Source organism: Tachyglossus aculeatus, chromosome 6 (genome assembly GCF_015852505.1).
Source record: "Tachyglossus aculeatus isolate mTacAcu1 chromosome 6, mTacAcu1.pri, whole genome shotgun sequence".
NCBI classification, from domain to species: domain Eukaryota; kingdom Metazoa; phylum Chordata; class Mammalia; order Monotremata; family Tachyglossidae; genus Tachyglossus; species Tachyglossus aculeatus.
This window is the reverse complement of record NC_052071.1, coordinates 12,159,526-12,182,733: the sequence shown is the minus strand read 5'-3', so window position 1 is coordinate 12,182,733 and position 23,208 is coordinate 12,159,526. Positions and strand designations below refer to the sequence as shown.

At 52.1% G+C, this 23,208-nt stretch overlaps 1 protein-coding gene across 1 annotated transcript; it reads left to right on the top strand.

Annotated features, from left to right (window-relative positions):
* The first annotated feature begins 3,622 nt into the window (after positions 1-3,622).
* LOC119929739 (wiskott-Aldrich syndrome protein family member 3-like) lies at positions 3,623-22,884 on the top strand. The gene is made up of 9 exons (XM_038747992.1): positions 3,623-3,979; positions 6,609-6,783; positions 7,529-7,663; positions 11,679-11,832; positions 13,656-13,773; positions 17,240-17,415; positions 19,146-19,388; positions 20,249-20,625; positions 22,118-22,884. The coding sequence occupies exons 2-9, from the start codon at positions 6,651-6,653 to the stop codon at positions 22,273-22,275; spliced, it is 1,494 nt and encodes a 497-aa protein (XP_038603920.1). The 5' UTR covers positions 3,623-3,979; positions 6,609-6,650; the 3' UTR covers positions 22,276-22,884.
* Positions 22,885-23,208: the final 324 nt, after the last annotated feature.

Below are 23,208 nucleotides of genomic sequence, written 5' to 3'. Positions count from 1 at the left end.
AGTCTTAGAGATGGAGACGTTACAGGATGACTGAAATTGTAAATCAGGAGCAACTTAGGCTCAGTCGGGTCAAGGGACTTATCCAAGGGCACACGGTCTGGCCAGAGCTGGGATCTTCACCGAGTCAGGAGACTTTCTGTCATGACTTTCCCCAACAGAGAGACCTTGGACTGCTCAATGGGGTACACCCTACGGCACGGGTTTTCCCTAATGTGGGGTTCTTCAGCCCCTGATTTAGCAGAGAACAGACTGCTTCTGTAATAACACTTGGGTTTTTGGCAGTGTTCTTTATGTGTCCGATGTCCATTTTGCCTCTGTCAGAATGTCCATCTCCTGAGAGCAGGAACTGAGTTTTCTATATCCTCTGCTCTGCCCCTTTCCACCATTCAAGTACTGTTGGGGGTTGGGGGTGCGGTGATTGAAGGGCGGGAGGTGTTTCCCGGTCAGACCATCAACCCCTCAAAGGCAAAGACCACTTGTCCTCTCCTCCCTCAGCCCTTCCTGGTAGGGCTGAGGACAGAGCTCCCCACCAATAATTATGGTATTCGTTAAGCACTTACTACGTGCCTGGCATTGTACTAAGTGCTGGGTTGCATACAAGCAAATTGGATTGGGCACAGCCCCTCACGTTCCACAGTCCCATTTTACAGATGAAGGAACTGAGGCCCAGAGAAGTGAAGTGACTTGCCCAAGGTCACAGAGAAGGCAAGTGACAGAGCTGGGATTAGAACCCAGGCCCTTCATACTCCCAAGTCCTTGCTGCTCAAACCACTCCACCATGCTGCTTCTCTGACCCAGTGGCACGCCCGTGTCAGGCTGGTGACAGTCGGCCGCTTCACCGCTCTGGACTTCCCTGGCTTCCGTCCTTGGGGCCCCCCACCCCCTGTTCTCTCCATGGCCCCGTTTGGAGGGGGCCACAGCAAGTCCAGCGAGAGGTGGCCAAGCCCCCGCGACCGCCTGCCCATCTCTGCTGCCCCATGCCACCTTGCCTTCCTTCCTTTCATTCATTCATTCATTGTCGTATTTATTGAGCGCTTACTGTGTGCAGAACACTGTACTAAGTGCTTGGGAAGTACAAGTTGGCAACCTATAGATACGGTCCCTACCCAACAGTGGGCTCACAGTCTAGGAGGGGGAGACAGTGAACAAAACAGAACATATTAACAAAATAAAATAAATAGAATAAATATGTACAAATAAAATAAATAAATAAATAGAGTAATAAATATGTACAAACATATATACATATGTACAGTTTCCTGTACATTCCTGTACAGGAATATATAGATTCCTTCCTCTTTCTCCCTTGGCCAGAGCTTTTCAGAGCCGTGCTTGACCGGCCTGGCCCCTGCTCAGAGGCCTTTTCATCGGTGCCTGTGACTCTACCCCCACTCCCCTGTCATTTGGCCCTCTGGCCCCAGGCCCAGCTGGCAGGAGTCCGGTGCCCCTGTTCATGCCCCCACCCTCCCTCCCCAAAGTCTGCCAACAGGGAAAGAGAATGACCCTCTTGTTCCTCGCCTTCTGCTGCCTGACAGCAGTCCATTAAACCCTATCCCCCGGCCTCCTCCTGCTGTTCGACCAGGCTTCCGGTGACCTAATAATAATAATAGTAATAATAACTGTGGTCTTTGTTAACTATTTACTATTTGCCAGGCACTGTACTAGGCCCTGGGGTTGATAGAAGCAAATCGGGTTGGACACAGTCCCTGTCCCACATAGGGCTCCCAGTCTCAATCCCCATTTTACAGATGAGGTAACTGAGGTCCGGAAAAGTGAAATGAATTGCCCAAGGACACACAGCAGTCGTAATTAGAGACGGTGACGTTCTGACTCCCAGCCGGGCTCTAGCCACTACACCCTGCTGACCTGCCCTAGGCCTGGGTGGCGGGCTCTGGGGGCACCTCAGTGGTTGCCCCGGCGATGAGGAAAGGAATGGCGAGACTGGGCACAAGAAGCTTTGAGTTCTGAGCCGGAGTGGGGGTGTGGGTGGGAGCCTCCCAGAAGAAAAGGAGGAGCAGTGTGGCCTAGAGGATAGACCCCGGGCCTGGGAATTAGAAGGACCTGGGTTCATTCATTCATTCAATCATATTTATTGAGCGCTTACTGTGTGCAGAGCACTGTACTAGGTGCTCTAGTCCCAGCTCTGCCACTTGTCTACTGTGTGACCTTGGGCAAGTCACTTCACTTCTCTGGGCCTCAGTTACTTCCTCTGTAAAATGGGAATGACGACTGTGAGCCCCACGTGGGACACGGACTGTGTCCAACCTGATTACCTTGCATATATTTCCAGCGCTTAGAACAGTGCCTGGCACATAGTAAGTGCTTAACAAATACCATTTTTAAAAAAAGAGGAAGGAAGAGGGACTTCTATTAGGGTGATACATCCACAGGAATATATCTTGAACAAAAATGTTCAGGACATGTTTCCCCACTCCTCAAAAAACTCCAGTCGTTGCCCATCCACCTCTGCATCCAACAAAAACTCCTCACCATTGTCTTTAAAGCAGTCAATCCCCTTGGCCCCTCCTACCTCACTTCTCTTTTCTCCTACTACAATCCAGCCCACACACTCTGCTCCTCTAATGCTAACCTTCTCACTGTGCCTCAGTCTTGTCTATCTCGCCTCTGACCTCTCGCCCACGTCCTACCTCTGGCCTGGACCCCCCTCCCTCCTCAAATCCGACAGACAATGACTCGCCCCTCGTTCAAAGCTTTTTTGAAGGCACATTTCCTCCAAGAGGCCTTCCCACACTAAGCCCCCTTTTCTCTTCTCCCACTCCCTTCTGCATCACCCTGACTTGCTCCCTTTGTTTTTCCGGCTCCCAGCCCCACACCACTTATGCACATATCTGTAATACATTTATATTAATGCTTGTCCCCCCTGCCTCTAGACTGTATGGGTAGGGAATGTGTCCGTTTATTGTTGTATTGTTGTCTCCCAAGTGCTCAGTAGAGTGCTCTGAACACAGGAAGCGCTCAATAAATATGATTGAATGAATGATTGAATGAGTGAACAGGCACTAGCAACTCTTGGCCCATTTACCAGTGGTGTGCCAACACTTCCAGACTGTCAGGCGCTGGCTAAGGGTCACTTACCACCTCCCTGTGTGGGCATCCCCCACATCCTCTGTGGTACTTCTGGGTCCCTCCTCTTGGCCCCCAGCCGCCAACGCCTTCCTCTGCCTCCACATGAGGCTGTTTGGGGTACAATTTCCAGAGCAGCGTGGGTGGCCGCTTGGTTGGAGCCGTGCCGGAGGCTGCCCTCCAGACACCGTCAAGGACCTCACAACTCTCCCCCTCCCCTCCTTCTCAGGACAGCAGGGCCAAGCACTAGCATTGTCGCTTGCTGGACCGGAGACTCCCACTTGGCCTCAGCCATAGCTGGAGACCTCCATATTAAGCTAGGAAACACTCAGAACACACGCCACATTCACGGTCTCCGTGCAGATTTTGGTTGCCAGATACAGAAACAGTGGTATTTGTTTAAGCGCTTACTGTGCCGGGGTAGATACAAGCTAATCCGAGTGGATACAGTCCCTGTCCCACACAGGGCTCACAGTCTAAGGATATTCAACCCCCTTTTTTACAGATGAAGAAACTGAGGCACAGAGGAGTGAACTGGCTTGTCCAAGATCAAACAGCGGGGAAGTGGTGGAGCCAGGAATAGAACACGAGTCACCTGATTCCCAGCCCTGTGCTTTCTCCACTAAGCCATCCTGCCTCTCTGCGGGAGATTTCTGAGTCCGCATCTCCAGCTCTGACCTGGTCTTTTCTTATGCCGTCGAGTCGTTTACGACCCATAGCGACTCCATGAACACAGTTCTCCCAGAATGCCCCACCTCCGTCTGCCATCGTTCCAGTAGCTTATCCGTAGTTTTCTCGATAAAAATCCGGAAGCGATTAACCATTGCCCGCGTCCATGAGGTCAACTTGAGTGTCTGCCGTTGGCTCTCTCCCATGCCGCTGCTGCCCAGCACAGGTGAGTTTTGACTTGTAGCAGATTGTCTTCCACTCACTAACCACTGCCCAAGCTAGGAACGGAATGGGAATGCCTCTTCGTGACTCTCCCTCCCGTAGCTAAGACTGGTAGTGTACTGGAAACTCTCCAGGTGCCATCCTGAGGGGGGATCTGACTTGGTCTACAGAATTATATTTCCACCTCCCTCCATCCAACTGAGCCACCAGCCCCTTAAACTTAATACCAACAAAACCAATTGCTTCATTTTCCTTCCTCAACCCACTCCTCTTCCTAGTGGAAGAGCTGTGGAACCATGAACAGCTCACTTTATTTTCTCCATGCTTCAGCTTCCTCATCTGTTATATTTTCTTTTCCTCTGATCTATTGTTCTCTCCCAAGCGCATAGTATAGTGCTATGCATACACATCTCCTCCAAGAGGCCTTCCCTGATTAAGCCCTGATTTTCTCTTCTCCCACTCCCTTCTGTGTCACCCTGATCTGCTCTCTTCATTCACTGTCCCCATTCCCCCAGGGCTTATGTACATATCTGTCATTGATTCATTTTAGAATCTCCCCCTCTAGACTACGAGCTCATTGTGGGCAGGGAATGTGTCCATTATATTGTTATATTGTACTCTCCCAAGTGCTTAATACAGTACTCGGCATAGAGTAATAATAATAATAATAATAATGGCATTTATTAAGCACTTACTATGTGCAAAGCACTGTCCTAAGCACTGGGGAGGTTACAAGGTGATCAGGTTGTCCCACGGGTGGCTCACAGTCTTCATCCCCATTTTACAGATGAGGTACTGAGGCACAGAGAAGTTAAGTAACTTGCCCAAAGTCACACAGCTGACAATTGGAGGCTTGACCTCTAGACTGTAAGCTCCTTGTGGGCATGTAACGTGTCTACAAACTGCTTTTTGGTAAATATGATTGGTTGGGTACAAAGTTGGGGCGGCAGGGGCTTAGAAGTCAGAAGAACCTGCATTCTCATCCTGGCTCCACCACTTGTCTGCTATGTGATCTTGGGCTGGTCACTTAACTTGTCTGTGCCTCAGTTACTTCATCTGCAAAATGGGGATTAAGACCGTAAACCCCGTGTGGGACAGGGACTGTGTCCAACCCAATTACCTTGTGTCTACCCCAGTGCTTAGTACCGTGCCTGGCACATAGTAAGCATTTAACAAACACCACAATTATTATTATTATTATTGTCTTCATCTTCTCTGTGCCTCAGTTACCTCATCTGTAAAATGGGGATTAAGACTGTAAGCCCATGGAGGACAGAGACTGTCTCCAACCGGATTACCCTTTATCTACCCCAGTATTTAGTATAGGGTCTGTCACATAGTAAGCCCTTCACAAATAGCATTTTTTTTTTAATAAAAGAGGTAGTAATGTAAAATCTGGATAACTCCAGTACTCCTGGTCATCTTCCCCACCCCACCCTACCCCAGAGCTCTTACTAACCCCGGAAACTAGCTGGGTACCCTTACCCTCTCTGAGCCTTAGTTTTTCCACCTGTAAAATGGGAGGAAAACCTTACCTGAGTGTCAAAGTGCTATGCAGTCCCCTGACTCGAGGAGCAAGAAACCCCCCCCCCCCCCCAACTATTAAGGGGCAGTGATGGAGGCACCCAGGCTTGTGCCCCCAGAGCAGCCAATCAGTCAGTGACATTTGTTGAGTGCTTACTGTGTGCAGAGCTCTGTGCTCCATCACTAAATCCTGTCAGTCTCACCTTCACAACATTGCCAAGATCTGCCCTTTCCTCTCCATCCAAACCACTACCTTGTTAATACAATCACTCATCCTACCCCGACTGAATTACTGCATCAGCCTCCTTTCTGACCTCCCAATCTCCTGTCTCTCCGCACTTCAGTCTAAACTTCACTCTGCTGCCCAGACTATCTTTCTACAGAAATATTCAGGGCATGTCAAAAATCTCCTATCCACTTCTGTATCAAAGAAAGACTCCTCACTATTGCCTTTAAAGCTTTCTATCACCTTGCCCCCTCCTACCTCACCCCTCTTCTCTCCTTCTAGATCCCAGCCTGCAAATTCCATTCCTCTGGTGGTAACTTTCTCTCTGTGCCTCCATCTCGCCTGTTTTGCCACCGACCCCTGGTCCATGTCCTACCTCTGGCCTGGAATGCCCTCCCTTCTCAAATCCACCAGATAATCACTCTTCCCCCCTTCGAAGCTCTACTGGCCTTCCCAGATTAAGCTCCCTTTGTCCCTCAGCTCCCCCACACCTTCTGCATCACCACTGCTCTCTCTCTTTGTTCTCCCCTACCCCTGCCCCACAACGCTGATGTATATATCTAAATTCCAAATAGATGCCAATATAAATGGGCATCTATTTATATTAATGCCTGTTTACTTGCATTGATGTCTATCTCCCCCCCTAGACTGTGAGCCTGTTGTGGGTAGGGATTGTCTCTCTTCATTGCTGTATTGTACTTTCCAAGAACTTAGTACAGTGCTCTGCACACAGTAAGCGCTCAAAAAATACGATTGAATGAATAAATGAATAAATACTAAGCACTTGGTAGAGTATAATACAACAGAGCCGGTTTGTCGGTTTGTCAGTTTGTCGGGTGCCGGGTTCGTCCTGACTCTGACCCAATCACCCTTCCTCCCGCAGCCTCCGCACGCCTACCGGGCTGAGGGTGCCCACCCTGGAACAATGCCACTGGTCAAGAGGAACATTGAACCCCGGCATCTGTGCCGGGGGGCACTGCCCAATGGAGTAACCAGCGAGCTGGAATGTGTCACCAACAGCACGCTGGCTGCCATTATCAAGCAGCTGGGAAGTCTCAGTGAGTGGAGAGGGGCCGGGCGGGGGGCCAGGGGAGACTGGAAGGATGGGGTGGGGGCAACCTCCCCCAGTAGAGATTCTGATTCTTGACCTTTGATTTCTTTTGTATCTACCTTAGCGCTTAATACGGTGCCTGGCACATAGTAAGCGCTTCACAAATACCACTATTAGTATTACTGACCTTTGACGTTGAAAGTTCCACCCATTGTGGGTAGGGAATGTGTCCATTTATCAGAGTATTGTACTCTGCCAAGTACTTAGTACAGCACTCGACAAACAGTAAGTGCTCAATAAATTGAATGAATGAAGGTGGTTTCTCAAAGTCTCTTGGGCAAATCCGTGAGGTCCCCATCTTCAAGTGCCTTCCTTCAAGCCCTCCAGCTCCCAGCAGTGATTTCTCCGGACTTCTCCTCCTCCTCTTCTTCAGCCGAGTGCTCACATGGTCTCAGACTCTATGAAGACCTCCTGGAGACTTGGCGTCTGGCCCCAAGGCTCTGATGTTCTTGGAAGGAACCTTAGCCCAGGATAGATATATAGGGATCATCCTGGTTATTCCCCTGCCCTAAATCCTCCCAGAGGGTCTGCCCATTACATAACGGCATCCACAGGGGATCTCCTTTAGCGGTGAGCTCCTGGAGAGGAAGTCCCGCCCTGAGTTCGAAGCCTAAAGTAGGTGAGGCAACCCTGACATCTGCCCCTCTCTGCCTCTTCTCTGTATTTCCTCCTGCTCTCGCTCCATCCCCGAGGCCGACACGCGGAGGACATCTTCGGGGAGCTCTTCAACGAGGCCAACAGCTTCTACCTGCGGATGAGCTCCCTGCAAGAGCGGGTGGATCTTCTGGTGTTCAAGGTCACGCAGCTGGACTCCACCGTGGAGGAAGGTAAGAGCTGCCCCAACCTGGGGCAAAGCCGGTCTCTGCTCTTCCCATTCTCTGCTGGGCCCACATCCCGGCCCGTGGAGGGAAAGATATGGGCAGAGAGGAAGATGTGGTCTCAGCAGATTAATAAAAATAAAAATAATAATAATAATAATAATAATGGCATTTGTTAAGCGCTTACTATTTGTGAAGCACTGTTCTAAGTGCTGGGGGGATGCAAGGTGATCAGGTTGTCCTATGTGGGGCTCACAGTCTTAATCCCCATTTTACAGATGAGGTCACTGAGGCCCAGAGAAGTTAAGTGATTTGCCCGAAGTCACACAGCTGTCTCTATATGTTGTCAACTTGTACTTCCCAAGCACTTAGTACAGTGCTCTGCACACAGTAAGCGCTCAATAAATACGATTGAATGAATGAATGAATGAAAGTGGCAGGGCTGGGATTAGAACCCATGACCTCTGGCTCCCAAGCCCGTGCTCTTTCCACTAAGCTATGCTGCTTCTCAGATTAAGCTGGTTGCGGGGTGGATGCGGGCATTTTTCCTGAAGGTGCTCCAGTAATCGCCCGCCCAGTTTTGGTCACGGGACGGATGCCCTGTTTTCGCCTCCAGCTGTGCCCCATTTGGCCAGGACCAGGCCACAAATCCCTGGCTGCCTCCTCAGCCGTGATGCAGGGATGCTAGTTTGCCTGGCACTTGGGCCTCCCCTGTGGAGACTCAGAAGAGGTTTAAATTCCTGGCCTGGCGGCAGCCCAGTTCAACTCAACCTTCTCCTGCAGCGGCTTTGGAGTCCCAAACACAGCACCCCAGGGAAGGCTAGGGTCGGGTGGGGGTCCCGAGTTCAGAGAGGGAGGGATGTGATGGGTTGTGAGGTACTCCTGGGGGGCGGGGGTGGTGTCTCTTTCTAGCCCTGGTAGCCTGAGAGGATCGGGTGGCTCTGCCTGGAGGCTGTGGGATGGACAAAATGTCCCCTCAATGTTGTTCCAGCTCAGGAACTCTCTTTACCTCCCTCATGACTTCCTGCCACCTCCTCACAACTGCCCCAAGCCTCAAAGCTGAGGGGACAGAAGACCCGGGTTGCCAAAATCCCATCCTCTCCTCTTCTTTTCCCTCCCCTCCAACACTCCCTCTGGTTTCCTGGTTCTCCCTCAATTCTGGTCACCTGCCTCTTTCAAAGGTCTCTGGATCTTTCCCAACCCCCGACCTCCCCAGCATTCATTCAGTCATTCATTTGATTGTATTTATTGAGTGCTTACTGTGTGCAGAGCACTGTACTAAGTGCTTGGAAAGTACAATTTTGCAACAGATAGAGACGGTCCCTACCCAATAATGGGCTCACAGTCTGGAAGGGGGAGACAGATGACAAAACAAAACAAGTAGACAGGTGTCAAAGCCAACAAAATAGATTAATAGAATTATAGACATATACACATCATTAATAAAAATAAATAGAGTAATAAATATGTACTAATATACACAAGTGCATTGTTGGGGGTGGTGGGGAAGGGCAGAGGGAGGGATTGTTGGCCTCTGGGCACTGGCTCTTTGGGGCAGGAGAATGGGAAGCTTTCACTAACAGGGTCAACCACTGAAATAAGCCCAAACAGGGGCCTGCAGGAAATGGGGTTGAGCCAAAGTGGAAGGTTGCGGGATTTCCCTGCAGCAGAGATTTCCATCTACTGGTTCCTGCCCTCCCCACAAAGGGCTAAAATTCCATATTCCCCCTCCTTCCGCTCAAGGATCATGCAGGTATGTTTGTCCCATGAGACTGCTGGGACTCCCATACAGTCCAAAGTCTCAGTAGCCCACAGGGAGATGTGCCAGAGCCACAGACGCTTGGCCCGTGAGCGTCACTGTGACGGGCAGCTTGTTCCCACTCAGAGACCACTGTTGGGGGTGGGGAAATAGGCTGGGTGGGAGCCAGCCTAACCACTGCCCTGCTGGGTGAATTTGGGTAAGTCACTTAAGCTCTCTGTGCCTGAGTTTTCTCAACTGTGAAATAAGAAGAATACTAACTTCACCATAGATGCCAACCTATGATGAGGATACAATGGGCATGCAGTCTTGGAAGCACTTGGGAAAAATGAAAGGACAGTTCAAGGAATTGAGGAGTACACCATATAGCGGGGTCAGGACAGTCTAGGGAAAGGGGGAAGAGTTGGATTTAGGGATTTTGTGGGGTGGCTATTGGGTAAAAGGCAGACAAGTCCCTGTGGAAGGGTCCTTGGTCTGTGGATATTCATCGCAGATCAATCCTAGCTTCCCCTGACCCCATTCAACCTTCCTCTCTTCCTTTAAATAGTCATGCAGAGCCTCTGGCAAGATGCCCCAGATTTACACACACCAGTCAATGTCTGATCTTTCAACAGATCAACAGACTCTCGCAGTGACACCCTGATTGACATTAATTATCTGGGTCCCCCCACCTCACTACAGTCGGCTGAGTCCTCGAGGAAGTTGGAGCGGTGTGATTAGTATAGTGCACTAAGAGCTTGGGAAATGCCCAACTAAAGGACACAGTCTCTGCCCATGAGGAGTTTTCACTCTAGCAAAGAAGGCAGACAAAACACTTGAGCAGTTAACATCATGGATACACATATATGAGGATGGGTTCCTGTAATTTGTTTTAATGTCTGTAGCCCCCTGTAGACTGTAAGATTCTTGTGGGCAGGGATCATGTCTCCCAATTCTCTTATATTGTAGCCAAGGAGCATAGTCTAGTAGAAAGAACACAAGTCCGGAAGTCAGAGAAGCCGGGTTCTAATTCTGGCTCAGCCACTTGCTTGCTGTGTGACTGTGGGCAGTTAACTTAACTTCTCTGCGGCTCAGTTCCCTCATCTGCAGAATGGGGCTTCAATACCAGTTCTCCCTTCTACTTAAACTGGGAGCCTTGGGTGGGACCTGATTATTTTCTGTCTACCCAAGTGCTTAGCACAGTGCTTGGCACATAGTAAGTGCTTAACAAATACCACAAATATTAGGATTATTATTAGTACTCCCCCAACCACCTAGTCAGGTGCTCTGCACAAAGTAGCACTCAACAAATACCACTGATTGATTAATAGAGGTGAAGCAAGTAACTCTCTCCATCATGCTGAGGAAAGACTTTATCATCGTCAACATTAATGGCTTACTGTGTGCAGAGCACTGTGCTAAGCACTGGGGAGAGTACAATTATAACAGAGTTGGGAGACACGCTCCCTGCCCACAGTGAGTTTACAGTCTAGAGGGGGAGACAGACATTAATATAAATAATTTAATAATTTATACAGATGTTCAGAAGTGCTGTGGGCGAATATCAAATGCTAAATATCCAAGAGGGCGTAATTGGACAAGGTCTCTTGGAGGAGATAGGAACTCAATAGTAATAATAATAATGATGATGATGGCATTTGTTAAGAGCTTACTATGTGCAAAGCACTGTTCTAAGCGCTGAGGAGGATTCAAGGTGATCAGGAGTCCCATGTGGGGCTCACAGTCTTAATCCCCATTTTACAGATGAGGTAACTGAGGCTCAGAGAAGTTAAGTGACTTGTCCATGGTCGCACAGCAGACATGTGGTGGAGCCGGGATTGGAACCCATGACCTCTGACTCCCAAACCCGGGCTCTTTCCACTGAGCCATGCTGCTTCTCTGATAACACTTTGAAGGTTGTGAGAGTGGTGGTCTGGCATTATTGTACTTTCCAAGCTCTTAGTAAAATGCTCTGCACATAGTAAGTCCTCAATAAATATGAAAGAAGGAATAAATATATGTGGGGGAGGGGGTTTCCAGGCCAGAGGGAGGACATGGAAAAGGGGTCGGCGATGAGATACATGAGATTTGGCCACAGTGAAGAAGTTGGTGCTAGAGGAAAAGAGTGTGCATTTTGGGCTGTACTAAGAAATCAGTGAGGTAAGATAGGAGGAAGTGAGCTTATTGACTGCTTTAAAGCCAACGGTAGGGAGTTTGTTTGATGCAGAGGTGGATGGGCAACCACTGGACTGTCAGGATAATGGCCCTCTCTCCCCCTGCCCACAGTGTCTCTGCAGGACATCAACATGAGGAAGGCCTTCCGAAGCGCCACGATACAGAACCAACAGGTGGTATCCCGCGGCTCCATCCCCAACCCGGTGATGGAGATGTACCAGCGCTGCGACAAGCCCCCGCCGCTCAACATCCTCACTGCCTACAGGTTCGGGGGGTGGCCAGGGGGTCTCCCAGTTCCCCTGGAAGCGGGACAACGTCTGGGGCTAGCCTGGGACCAAGGGGTAGGATGATGCTAGCTGCCCAAGCTCTGCCTTAGTCATCCCAAGCCAGGACTCGCCCATGGGCTGGTTGAGGGTGAAACTCACCTCAGGCGAGGTTTCTGGGGGGGTCTTGGCACGGGGGGTGGGGGCTGTGAAGAGCTGTGCCGGTTGGAGTGGACAAGCTAGGGTTGATTGTGGAGGCCGGGGGTGTCGTCTTTAGGGGTCAAGGGTGGGAGTAGATGGGGGTGGATAAAGACCCTGTCATGAATCCCTAGAAATGGCTCCCCGTGTCATCAAACACCCATGGTCCCTGCTCCCATTCGCTTCCTATTTGGGGCAGGCTGGGGGGATCCTGGCTGTGCTGGAAGAAGCGTCTTCCGTCCGTCGGTCCGTACCCTGGAACAGGCCTCTTGGGGACAGTGGGGCTGCTCTGGGGAGACCACCTGGAGATTAAGAGGGTTTGGGACTGAACTCGAGGGAGCAGGGGAGGTAAGGGGCTCCGGGGGTAAGCGCTCCGGCATTGTTGTCAACAAGCGAGGTGACCCACTTGTGGTTTCCCCAGGATCTCAGACAAGGCCAGGCCATCCGGACTCGCTTGCTAATTGAATGGATGGATCAGCTATGAATGAGAATTAACTAGAGGAATACTGTATGAGCGATGAGTCTGTGGAAGGGTAGTGTATGTGTGAAGAGTCTGTGGCAGGACAGAGTAATAATAATGATGGCATTTGTTAAGCGCTTACGATGTGTGAACCACTGTTCTAAGTGCTGGGGGGTGGGATAAAGGGGATCAGGTTGTCCCACGGGGGGCTCACAGTCTTAATCCCCATTTTACAGATGAGGTAACCGAGGCTCAGGGAAGTTAAGGAACTTGCCCAAGGTCACACAGCGGACATGTGACAGAGTCGGAATTAGAACCCATGACCTCTGACTCCCAAGCCCGGGCACTATGGGGCGACGCGATAGCATAAGACGATGTGGGAACACAACTTTTCCTCGTTACAGGACTTGAAAATCAATCAATCAATCAATCAATCATATTTATTGAGCTCTTACTGTGTGCAGAGCACTGTACTAAGTGCTTCGGAAGTATAAGTTGGCAACATATAGAGACGGTCCCTACCCAGCAGTGGGCTCACAGTCTAGAAGGGGGAGAAAATCCCCGCTGCCTTCCTCTCATGGCTCAGTGGAGAGAGCACAGGCTTTGGAGTCAGGGGCTGTGGGTTCAAATCCCGGCTCCGCCACTTGTCAGCTGTGTGACTTCGGGCAGGTCACTTCACTTCTCTGGGCCTCGGTTCCCTCATCTGTGAAATGGGGATGGAGACTGTGAGCCCCTCGTGGGACAACCTGATTGCCTTGTGTGTACCCCAGTGCTTAGAACAGTGCTTTGCACATAGTAAGCGCTTAACAAATACCAACATTATTATTATTATTATTTCCACTGGGCCACGCTGCTTCTCTATGGGAGAAGAGTCTGTGGGTGACAGTATATGGGCGAAGAGTCTGCGGATGGACACTGTCTCAGTGAAGAGTCTGTGGCTGGACAGTGTATGCGTGAAGAGGCAGTGGATGGATAGTATACGAGTGTCACTGAGTGGTGGTTCACTACTTTGAGTCCAGTGAAACACATTTGGGTATCACAAAGAGTCCAGCAGAGCGGGTCAGCTTTTTTTCCCCAGGTCTCTGAATCTGGACAGTTTTATGACCCCTTTCCAACCCTTCCTTTTTTTCTTCCTCCCTCTTTCTTCCCCACCGGGGTCCATTCCAGAGATGACAAGAAAGATGGCCTCAAATTCTACACTGACCCTTCTTACTTCTTCAACCTGTGGAAGGAGAAGATGCTTCAGGCCACCGAGGACAAGAGGAAGGAGAAACGGAGGCAGAAGGTATGCCTGTGGGCTGATGAGAGACTCAGGTTATAGACCAGTTGGACCCAATCCCACAAGGGTCCATCTGGGGACACCTGCTTCCCAGATAACCCCCTTGCTCTAAAAAAAAATGATATTTATTAAGCGCTTACTATGTGCAAAGCACTGTTCTAAGCACTGGGGAGGTTACAAGGTGATCAGGTTGTCCCATGGGGGGCTCACAGTCTTAATCCCCATTTTACAGATGAGGTAACTGAGGCCCAGAGAAGTTAAGTGACTTGCCCAAAGTTACACAGCTGACAGTTGGTGGAGCCGGGATTTGAACCCATGACCCCTGACTCCAAAGCCCGTGCTCTTTCCACTGAGCCACTCCAGGCTGCCCAGTGCTCTCCTATGGTAATGCCCTCTGACTTGAATCCCATAGCTTCAACATCCCAGGGAGAATAATAATAATAATAATGTTGGTATTTGTTAAGCACTTACTATGTGCCAAGCACTGTTCTAAGCACTGGGGTAGATACAAGGTCATCAGGCGGTCCCATGTGGGGCTCACAGTCTTAATCCCCATTTTACAGAGGAGGGAACTGAGGCCCAGAGAATCAATCAATCAATCAATCAATCAATCAATCATATTTATTGAGCACTTACTGTGTGCAGAGCACTGTACTAAGCGCTTGGGAAGTACAAGTTGGCAACATATAGAGATGGTCCCTACCCAACAGTGGGCTCACAGTCTAGAAGGGGGAGACAGAGAACAAAACAAAACATATTAACAAAATAAAATAAATAGAATAGATATGTACAAGTAAAATAAATAAATAAATAGAGTAATAAATACCTACAAGCATATATACATATAGACTGGTGCTGTGGGGAAGGGAAGGAGGTAAGGTGGGGGGGATGGAGAGGGGAAGGAGGGGGAGAGGAAAGAGGGGGCTCAGTCTGGGAAGGCCTCCCGGAGGAGGTGAGCTCTCAGTAGAGAAGTGAAGTGACTTGCCCAGGGTCACACAGCTGATAAGCGGCAGAGCTGGGATTAGAACCCATGACCTCTGACTCCCAAGCCCGGGCTCTTTCCACTAAGCAACTCAAAGAAAGCCCCTTACCAGGCGGCTCCCCCTAGGAGGAGGAGGGCAGGATCCTGGCAGAAGGGACTAGGGAAGGGACTCCAGACCGGATTGGAAAGTATTTAATTTGGGTGAAACGGACGTTGCTGAAAATCACGAGCGCTTCCGGCTGGGTGGGCCATTCAAAGATCAACAAGTCCAACCCCCTGCCTTCAGACAAGGCAGCCCTTGAACCAACCCAGACAGAAATGTGTCCATCTGCTTTTCCACCACCTCCTTTGATGCCCCGTTCCAGGATGTCAAACCCCTCCCGCTTCCTTCCCCCAACCCCAGTCAATCTAGCAAACAGGCAAGCAATGATATTTATAGAATCCTACTAAGTGTGAAGCCCTGTACTAAGCACCTGGGAGAGGACAACAGAAGCAAGACACTCATTTCCTGCCCTGAAGGGCCTTAATCTAATGGAAGTTCCTCTAACTCTAACCCAAATCCCTCTTGCTGTAATTGAACCAGCCAGGTCAGTGGGAGTGTCGAAGCTGAAGGGCCTCAGAGCTTCGATTTTCGGCCATTTTCTGCCAACCTCACTATGCCCGTCAGCTGTAAAGAGAATAAAGAGCTTTCCCTAGAATCAGGGTAACACCTTCATTATTCATTCATTCATGCTTTCAGTCATATTTATTGAGTGCTTACTGTGTGCAGAGCACTGTACTAAGCGCTTGGGAAGTACATGGCGCTAAGGCGTGGCTTTCCTACAGAAGGAGAGGCAGTGGTGGGGTAAGAAATGACATACTTTGTGTTTTGCTAAATTAGGGTGGAAAGGCAGGCCCTTACAGGACCCTGACCAGTACAGAGCCCTTCAAGAAAGCCAAACTTGCACAGATTTTCCAGTCAGACAGTGACTGGTTCTCTTTGAGAAGATTAAGCGGCCCTAGTGGACCACATGAAGTAGTAATGGAATGCAGTTGACTGATTTGGGGAGCACTGAAACAGCATGGCCTTGAGAAGTAGTGTGGCCTAGTGGATAGAGCCCGGCCCTGGGAGTCGGGAGGACCTGGGTTCAAATCCTACCCCCACCACTTGTCTGCTGGGTGACCTTGGGCAAGCCACTTCACTTCTCTGTGCCTCAGTTTCCTCATCTGTAAAATGGGGATTAAGGCTGTGAGTGCCATGTGGGTCAGGGACTGGGTCTAACTTGACAACTTTTGTATCTAGCCTGTGAGCCTGCTGTTGGGTAGGGACCGTCTCTATATGTTGCCAACTTGTACTTCCCAAGAGCTTAGTACAGTGCTCTGCACACAGTAAGCGCTCAATAAATACGATTGAATGAATGAATGAATGAATCTAGCCCAGCGCTTAGTACAGTGCCTGGCACGTAGTAAGCGCTTAACAAATGCCATTAAATAAAGATAAGAAAGAAAGGATTGGAACTGGGTCTGAAAGAGACATGCATTTCCCTTTTCTACAGAGCACTGTTCTGGTTCTGGGCTCCTCAACATGGGGGAGCGATGGGGAACTAGAAGAAGGGGTTAGAGGAGAACTGGAGAAAGGATGAAAGAGCAGGAAAGCAAGACCGATAAGTAGAGAAATGGGGGGAGAGAAGGGACAGAGAAGTTGTTTGAGGTTGCCCAAAGGGTGAATGTGTTAGCCCCAGGAAGCCCTGTCTCCACAGAGCATCAATCAATCGTATTTATTGAGCGCTTACTGTGTGCAGAGCACTGTACTAAGCGCTTGGGAAGTACAAGTTGGCAACATATAGAGACGGTCCCTACCCAACAGTGGGCTCACAGTCTCGAAGGGGGAGACAGAGAACAAAACAAAACATATTAACATATTAACAAAATAAAATAAATAGAATAGATATGTACAAGTAAAACAAATAGAGTAATAAATACGTACAAACATATATACATATATACAGAGGATGAAACAGGAGAAAAGGCTCTGGGGCTACAGAATGGCAGAACCAGGGCCGGGCCGTGGAATGGTGACCCACAGTGGGAATAGCAGCATCTCCTTCCCTGGAGGTTTTTGAAGCCCGGAGAGGATCTCAGCTGCCTGACGTAGTTGAGGTGGAGGCAGGGAAATGAATCAGATGACCCGTCCCAAGCGCCATCCAGTCTGAGCCTCTCTGGTGCGGGAGCCGAGTTCGATCCTTCTGCCGCCCGGTGGGTTCTCAGGGCACCTCCGGCGGGGGTCCTCCCACCAGCCTGGCCCCCCGAAGTTTGGCGAGACCCGCTTCCGGAACCCGCTCTGCCCCAGGGCAACCACTGGCCGCAACCAGGGTGAGGAGGAGACCAACACAAGCGTCCACCCCAGGAGCGCTCCCGGGGTAGAGAATGAGGCTGCCGGCTGCTGACCCCATTCTGCCTTGAGGGCCCCCCACCAAGAACAGCACCCCGATTCGTGTCTCCCCCTCTCAGGAGCAGCGGCTGGTGGAGGACACGACGCGGGAAGTCAAGAAGGTGCGGAAGGCTCGGAACCGGCGCCTGGAGTGGAACATGATGGCCTACGACAAAGAGTTCCGGCCGGAGAGCAGGTTCTCACCATCGCCGTATCACATGGCCTCGTCCGAGGGGTCTCTGTCCCCCGACAACAGGCAGGTGTTCCCCCCGTCGTGCCCACCGTCCAAACCTGCCAGACTCTCGATGGGATCTATTGTGTGCGTGCTGTGAGCAGAGCATTATACTAGGCACTTGGGGAAAGTACAGGAGAGCTAGTAGGCCCGATTCCTGCCCTCAAGGAGCCTCCGACGTGTCTGGGTGTGAGCCGCAATTGTGTAGACGTGGGCAGTCGCTTTCCTTCAAATTTATGCTGTGTGAATGTGGGAGATGTAGTCGCGTAGAAGATGCGCCTTTGTTTTCTTCCGAGTGTTTGAATTGGGGTGTGGGTGACGGGGGTGGTTGGGGTTGCCGAGGGGGTGAGTGTATGAGCCCCGGGAAGCCGACTCCACTGAGGATGGAACAAAAATACTCTGAGGCTACGGGAGGCAGAAACAAGGCTGGGCCCGGGAATGGTGACCCACAGTGGGAACAGAAGCATCTCTTTCCCTGGAGCTTTTTAAAGCCCAGAGTCCCAACCCCATCCACAAAGAGGTGAGACCTGCCCCGCCCCATCTCCTCACTCACGTTCATGCAGTGATTAGGCCGTCATGTAATAGCAAACACTGACAAGCACGGAGTCCGCGATGGGTTATGCCAGGGGTGTTTAAGGCTGGGGGCAGCAAGGCAGCGGGGTCCTTGTGAGGAGCCAACCAGAAAGAAGACAGTGTCTTTCCTCCGTGGTTTTTCCTGCCTCTGCCAGTCCCTCTCTGCCCTCCTCTCCCATGCTAATCCAACCTCCCGCCCCCTCCTAAAGCCCCCTACCAGCGTGGCTCAGTGGAAGAAGCCCGGGCTTTGGAGTCAGTGGTCACGGGTTCAAATCCTGGCTCCGCCAATTGTCGGCTGTGTGACTTTGGTCATGTCATTTAACTTCTCTGTGCCTCAGTTACCTCATCTGCAAAATGGGGATTAAGACTGTGAGCCCCACGTGGGGCAACCTGATCACCTTGTATCCCCCCAGTGTTTAGAACAGTGCTTTGCACATAGTAAGTGCTTAACAAATCCCATCATTATTATCATTATCATTACCCAGCCTGACAACCAGGACACGTATCGCCAAGGCACAGAATTCAAGGCCTATCATTGATATTTTTTCCAGAACACGTCCAAGCTGGAAAACCAGCCCAGCTCCCTGGGATAATTCCCCTGATAATCAGTCAGTCAATCAATCAGTGGTATGTAGTAAGCACTTACCATGTGCAGAGCACTGTACTAAGCCCTTGGGAGAGTATGACACAACAGAGTTGGTAGACATGTTTCCTGCCCACGTCGAGCTTACAGACTAGAGGATCAGTAGTCCAGTCACATGGTCTTCCCGACTCACCCAGGCAGCTGTCGGTCAGATTCATAGTACCAAGGGCTGCATCGATTGCTGGAAAGAGTGCAGTTGAAGGGGAGAATGTGATCCCTGCCCTCGGGACGGGCAGACGGGCAGACATGGGTTCTCACCAGTTAGTGTGCAGAGGAGGAGCAACAGAGGCAGCTGAAAGGGTGTGAGTTTGGAGAGAGGAATGAGCGAATGAATAAATAAGGGGCTGTGTGTGGATCTGAAGCGCCCTCGTCCTGTTGGGATGATGTGGCCCGGGGCGGTGGCGATGATTTGGGGGTGGCTTCTCAGAGGAGGTGGCTGCCCTGTGACCGGCCCCCCCAAAGAGGCCTTCCTCTGACCCCTCTCCCTGCCCACACAGTCAAGCCGGGCCCCAACTGTTGGCATCTGTGTCTGCTGTAGGTCCTACGCGTCCGACGTCGGCGACCGCTCCTATCCGGCCAGCCCCAACCACCCCACCCAGCAGACGCCGGGGCCCACCCCCAGCCTGCCCCCGGACAGCAAGGAGATCTCCCCAGCCCCCCATCCACCCCCAGAGCTGGCGTTCCGGGCCCCGGGCAGCCGGCAGAACAGCCTGAGCAGAGTCCAGCAGCCCCCAGAGGCCATCCTCAACGGACCCCGGCCGCAGCTGGTCAAGGAATATGGGTAGGGGTCATCCTCCTTGCCTCCGTGGAATCTCGGGGAGGGGGCACGGAGGATTTGGCGAGGGGTGACTGGTCATTTTCTCCTGGGGCAAGAAGTGAGGGGTCAGATAGCGGGGGACGAGAGCCCCCCAAGAGCCACCTGGCTAGGTTCGGATGGTGGGGGACAGTGCCACACCATGATGTTGGAGAGTGTTTGTGCCAGGTGACCACGATGATTACCGACATCCGTTTCCCACACCCCACACTGCCTTCTTCCTATTCCCTGCTCGGTGTGCATTTTTTTTTGCCTGGCCTGTTTCTCCCCCAGTGCCAATCCCAAGGGTTTGCCCGCATCGCATAAATGGGCTAGTAGAGGCCCAGAGGGAAAGGGCAACCCTAGCTCCTCGATTGCTTTGGGGCGGGCTCCTCCTCAGCTCCAGTCCAGTATCCAGTGTCCCAGGAGTTCTGGATTTAGCATCTCAGCCTGCACAGAGAGGGCAGGAGGGTGGCTTGCCCTGCCCCATTCCGGGTCTCAGTGGGCTGGCGGGGGAGGATGGTGACCTTGACGAGATCCGCCCCAGCACGTGGGGGCTCCTGCTGGCACCTCGGTGGCCCATGGGGTCGGTCAGCCCCTGGGCCACCCTGCCCTGCCCACGTGGAAGCAGACTGCCATAACCTGGGCCACATTCCTGGCAACCTCAGCCTGGGCCAAACCCCAGGGTGTCTAGCGGGGGAGAGATGTCCTGGTGGGGTTTGGGCAGCATGTGGGGATTGGCTTGCTCTTCTGGAAGCAGAGTGACTGATGGTCTGCTCTGTGTGTATGTTTTTGTGTGTGTTTGTGTGTCTGTCTGTCCATCTCTCTGTCTCTGTTCCGCTCCCCAGACCCCAGCCAGTGCCCATGGTGGAGTTTGCCGTCCCCCCAGCCCCTCCGCCCCCACCTCCGGTCATCCCTTCTGCCCAGACAGCCTTCGACAGCCACATAGCAGCCCAGCCCACCCTGGCCCCTGGCCCCCAAGCCATCCTGGCCCATCCAGCCTATGCCCCCTCCCCACCACCTGCTCCGCCCTGCCCGTACTCCACCTCTCCCCCCCAGACTGGTCCCATCGGCCCCCCCGCCGCCCCACCACCACCGCCTCCCGGGCCCCCAGCGGTCCCCGGCCCCACCCCCGCCGCCCTGCCGGCTGACCTGCGGAAACCTCCGATCCCGTTGATCCCAATGAGCGATGCCCGGAGCGACCTCCTTGCTGCCATTCGGAGGGGTGAGTGGGCCGGGAGCCGCCGGCTGGAGAGGCAGGCTGGGGGCACTGGGGTGGGCCTGGGGGATGGGGAGGGAGAGAGAAACAATGACCCGAGGAAAGTTGGCGGGGCAGGAGGACAGATGGAGGGGGTGGGATAGAGGATGGAGGAAAGGGGACTGAAGAAAAAGTGGCAGCAAGAGGGAGGGAAGAAGAAGCAGTGTGGCCTAGTGGGAAAAGCACAGGCTTGGAAGTCAAAGGACCTTGTTCTAATCCTGGCTCTGCCACTGGTCTGCTGTGTGAACGTGGACATGTCACCTCACTTCTCTAGGCCTAGCTTTACCTCATCTATAAAATGGGGATAAAATCTGCAAGCCCCATGTGGGACAGGGACTGTCTTCGATCTGATTAGCTTGTACTTATCCTAGCGCTTATTACAGTGCCTTTCACACAGTAAGCGCTTAACAGATAAAGAGAGAGAGAGCAAGCGAACTCTGGGCAGGCCAGCAAGTGGGAGAGAGAAGCTGTGGCTATCCGGAGAGGGAGCCGTAGCAGTAGAATAAGAAGCAGAGTGGCCTAATGGAGAAAGCACAGGTTTGGGAGTCAGAGGACCTTGGTTCTAATCCCGGTTCTGCCACTTGCCTGCTGTGTGACTTTGGGTGAGTCACTTCATTTCTCTGTGCCTCGGTTTCCTCGTCTGTAAAAGGGGGATTCAAAGTCTGGTCTTCCTCCATCTTAGACTGTGAGCTCCATGTGGGACAGGGACTGTGTCTGGCCTGATTTATGTGTAAGTACCCCAGTGTTTAGAACAGTGTTTGTCACCTGGAAAGTGCTAAACGAAGAACAACTGTGGTATCTGTTAAGTGTTTAGTACATGACAAGCAGTCTACTGAGCACCGGGATAGATCCAAGATAATCAGGTCCCACATGGAAAAGGGGGTATCCATTTTGCAGATAAGGGACCCGAGGCCCAGAGAAGTTAACTGTTGCCAACTTATATGTTGCCAACTTGTACTTCCCGAGTGCTTAGTAGAGTGCTCTGCACACAATAAGCGCTCAATAAATGCAATTGAATGAATGAATGAACTGACTAGCCCAAAGTCACACAACAGACAAGTGGCAGAGTTGGGATTAGAAACTAGGTTCTCTGGGGTTTTAATACCGTTTTAAAAAGAAAATAATAGAAAAGTTAGAGTCCCCCTGCCTAATGGGAACGGGCTGGGTGTCACCAGTTCAGGGACAGGGGGCTGGCCTTTCAGAGCCTTCCGGTGGTCTGGGGCTGCAGTGGGAGGGAAGATTGGGGGAGGGGTGGGGGTCAGTTCCCGACCCGGGACGTAGAACGACCACCACACTTATTAGACGGGGGCCCAGCCGATGGCCCCCTCCCCAGCCAAGACCTAAAGCCAGCCTTCCCTCCGGAAGCCGGGGGCTACTGTGGCTAGTTCCCCCAGAGGATCTCCTCAGCCCCAGGACTCTGACGCCTCCTCTCTTCTCCCGCTCCGCCGGCCGCGAGCAGGCATTCAGCTGCGGAAGGTGCAGGAGCAGTGGGAACAGGAGGCCAAGAAGGAGCCCGTGGGGAATGATGTGGCCACCATCCTGTCCCGCCGCATCGCCGTGGAGTACAGCGAGTCCGACGACGACTCCGAGCTGGACGAGAACGAGTGGTCGGACTAAGGACGCCCAGGGCCGGTGCCAAGGGTTTGAGCGTGTCCTCCCTGCCCCTGTCCGTCCCTGCCCCACCTCTCCCACCTCCCTCCTGCACGCTCCCTGTCCCCTCCTGCCCTACCCCGGGAATCCATGCCACCTCCCAGATGTAGGAGCCGGAAGCCAGGAGTGTGGTCATCCCACTGGATCCAGCTGGTATAATCCAGGAAATTCACTGTTGGGAGGCGGGAAGTGGGTCCCTCGGTATCTCCCCCCTCCCAACCCTCCTCCTCCCTCTCTCTCTCAAGTTGCCACGGTCTTCTCTTTCCATTAGCCATGGCCACTCTTCTCCATCTGCTGGAGAACGGGAGGACGTGGCTACAGTGAGAGATTTAGGGAAGGCTCGGGGCCCGGGAGAGATAGAGGCTCAATTCGGGGAAGGAAGGGGAAATCGAGGAATCTCTCCTGCTTTGGAGGTTTGGAAATCTGTATCTCATCAGGTTGGGCCAGGGAAAGGCGTGGTCCTCTCCAGAGGCAGAGGGATGGACTGGATGATGACCTTGACAGGTCTTTTGGACTAGGAGGGTCTAGGATTCTACGGCCAGAGGTTCCGAGGAGCGGCACTGAGGCCTGCTGAGGGGGAAGGCTGGGCTCTGACCGGAAGGAGTTTCCTTTCACCGTACCCTTGTGGCGTTCTCTCATTGCAAGAGGGGCCTCCTCTTGCCTGCAGTCGCGGCCCACTGGAGGGGGAGTTTTTGGAGGATACAAAGGCTTTGCCTTGGCCTGGATGGCTGTGGTCGCATCATTTATATTTGGGGCATCTGACACACCAATGAGCCCAGCTAGTTCGGGGAGCAGATGGGGCTTTGGCTCTGGGAACCGGCGACCCCCCCGGAGCCCCCTGTGTTCTGCCCTTCCGAGGCTCCATACCCTCCCCCAACTCTGGATGCGTTCAAGTCAGAG

Coding starts and splice junctions, on each gene's coding strand:
- LOC119929739 (XM_038747992.1), top strand. CDS start 6,651: ATGCCACTGGTCAAGAGGAACATTGAACCCCGGCATCTGTGCCGGGGG. Junction 11,833..13,655: donor AACATCCTCACTGCCTACAG/GTTCGGGGGGTG, acceptor GGTCCATTCCAG/AGATGACAAGAAAGATGGCC. Junction 20,626..22,117: donor CCTTGCTGCCATTCGGAGGG/GTGAGTGGGCCG, acceptor GGCCGCGAGCAG/GCATTCAGCTGCGGAAGGTG.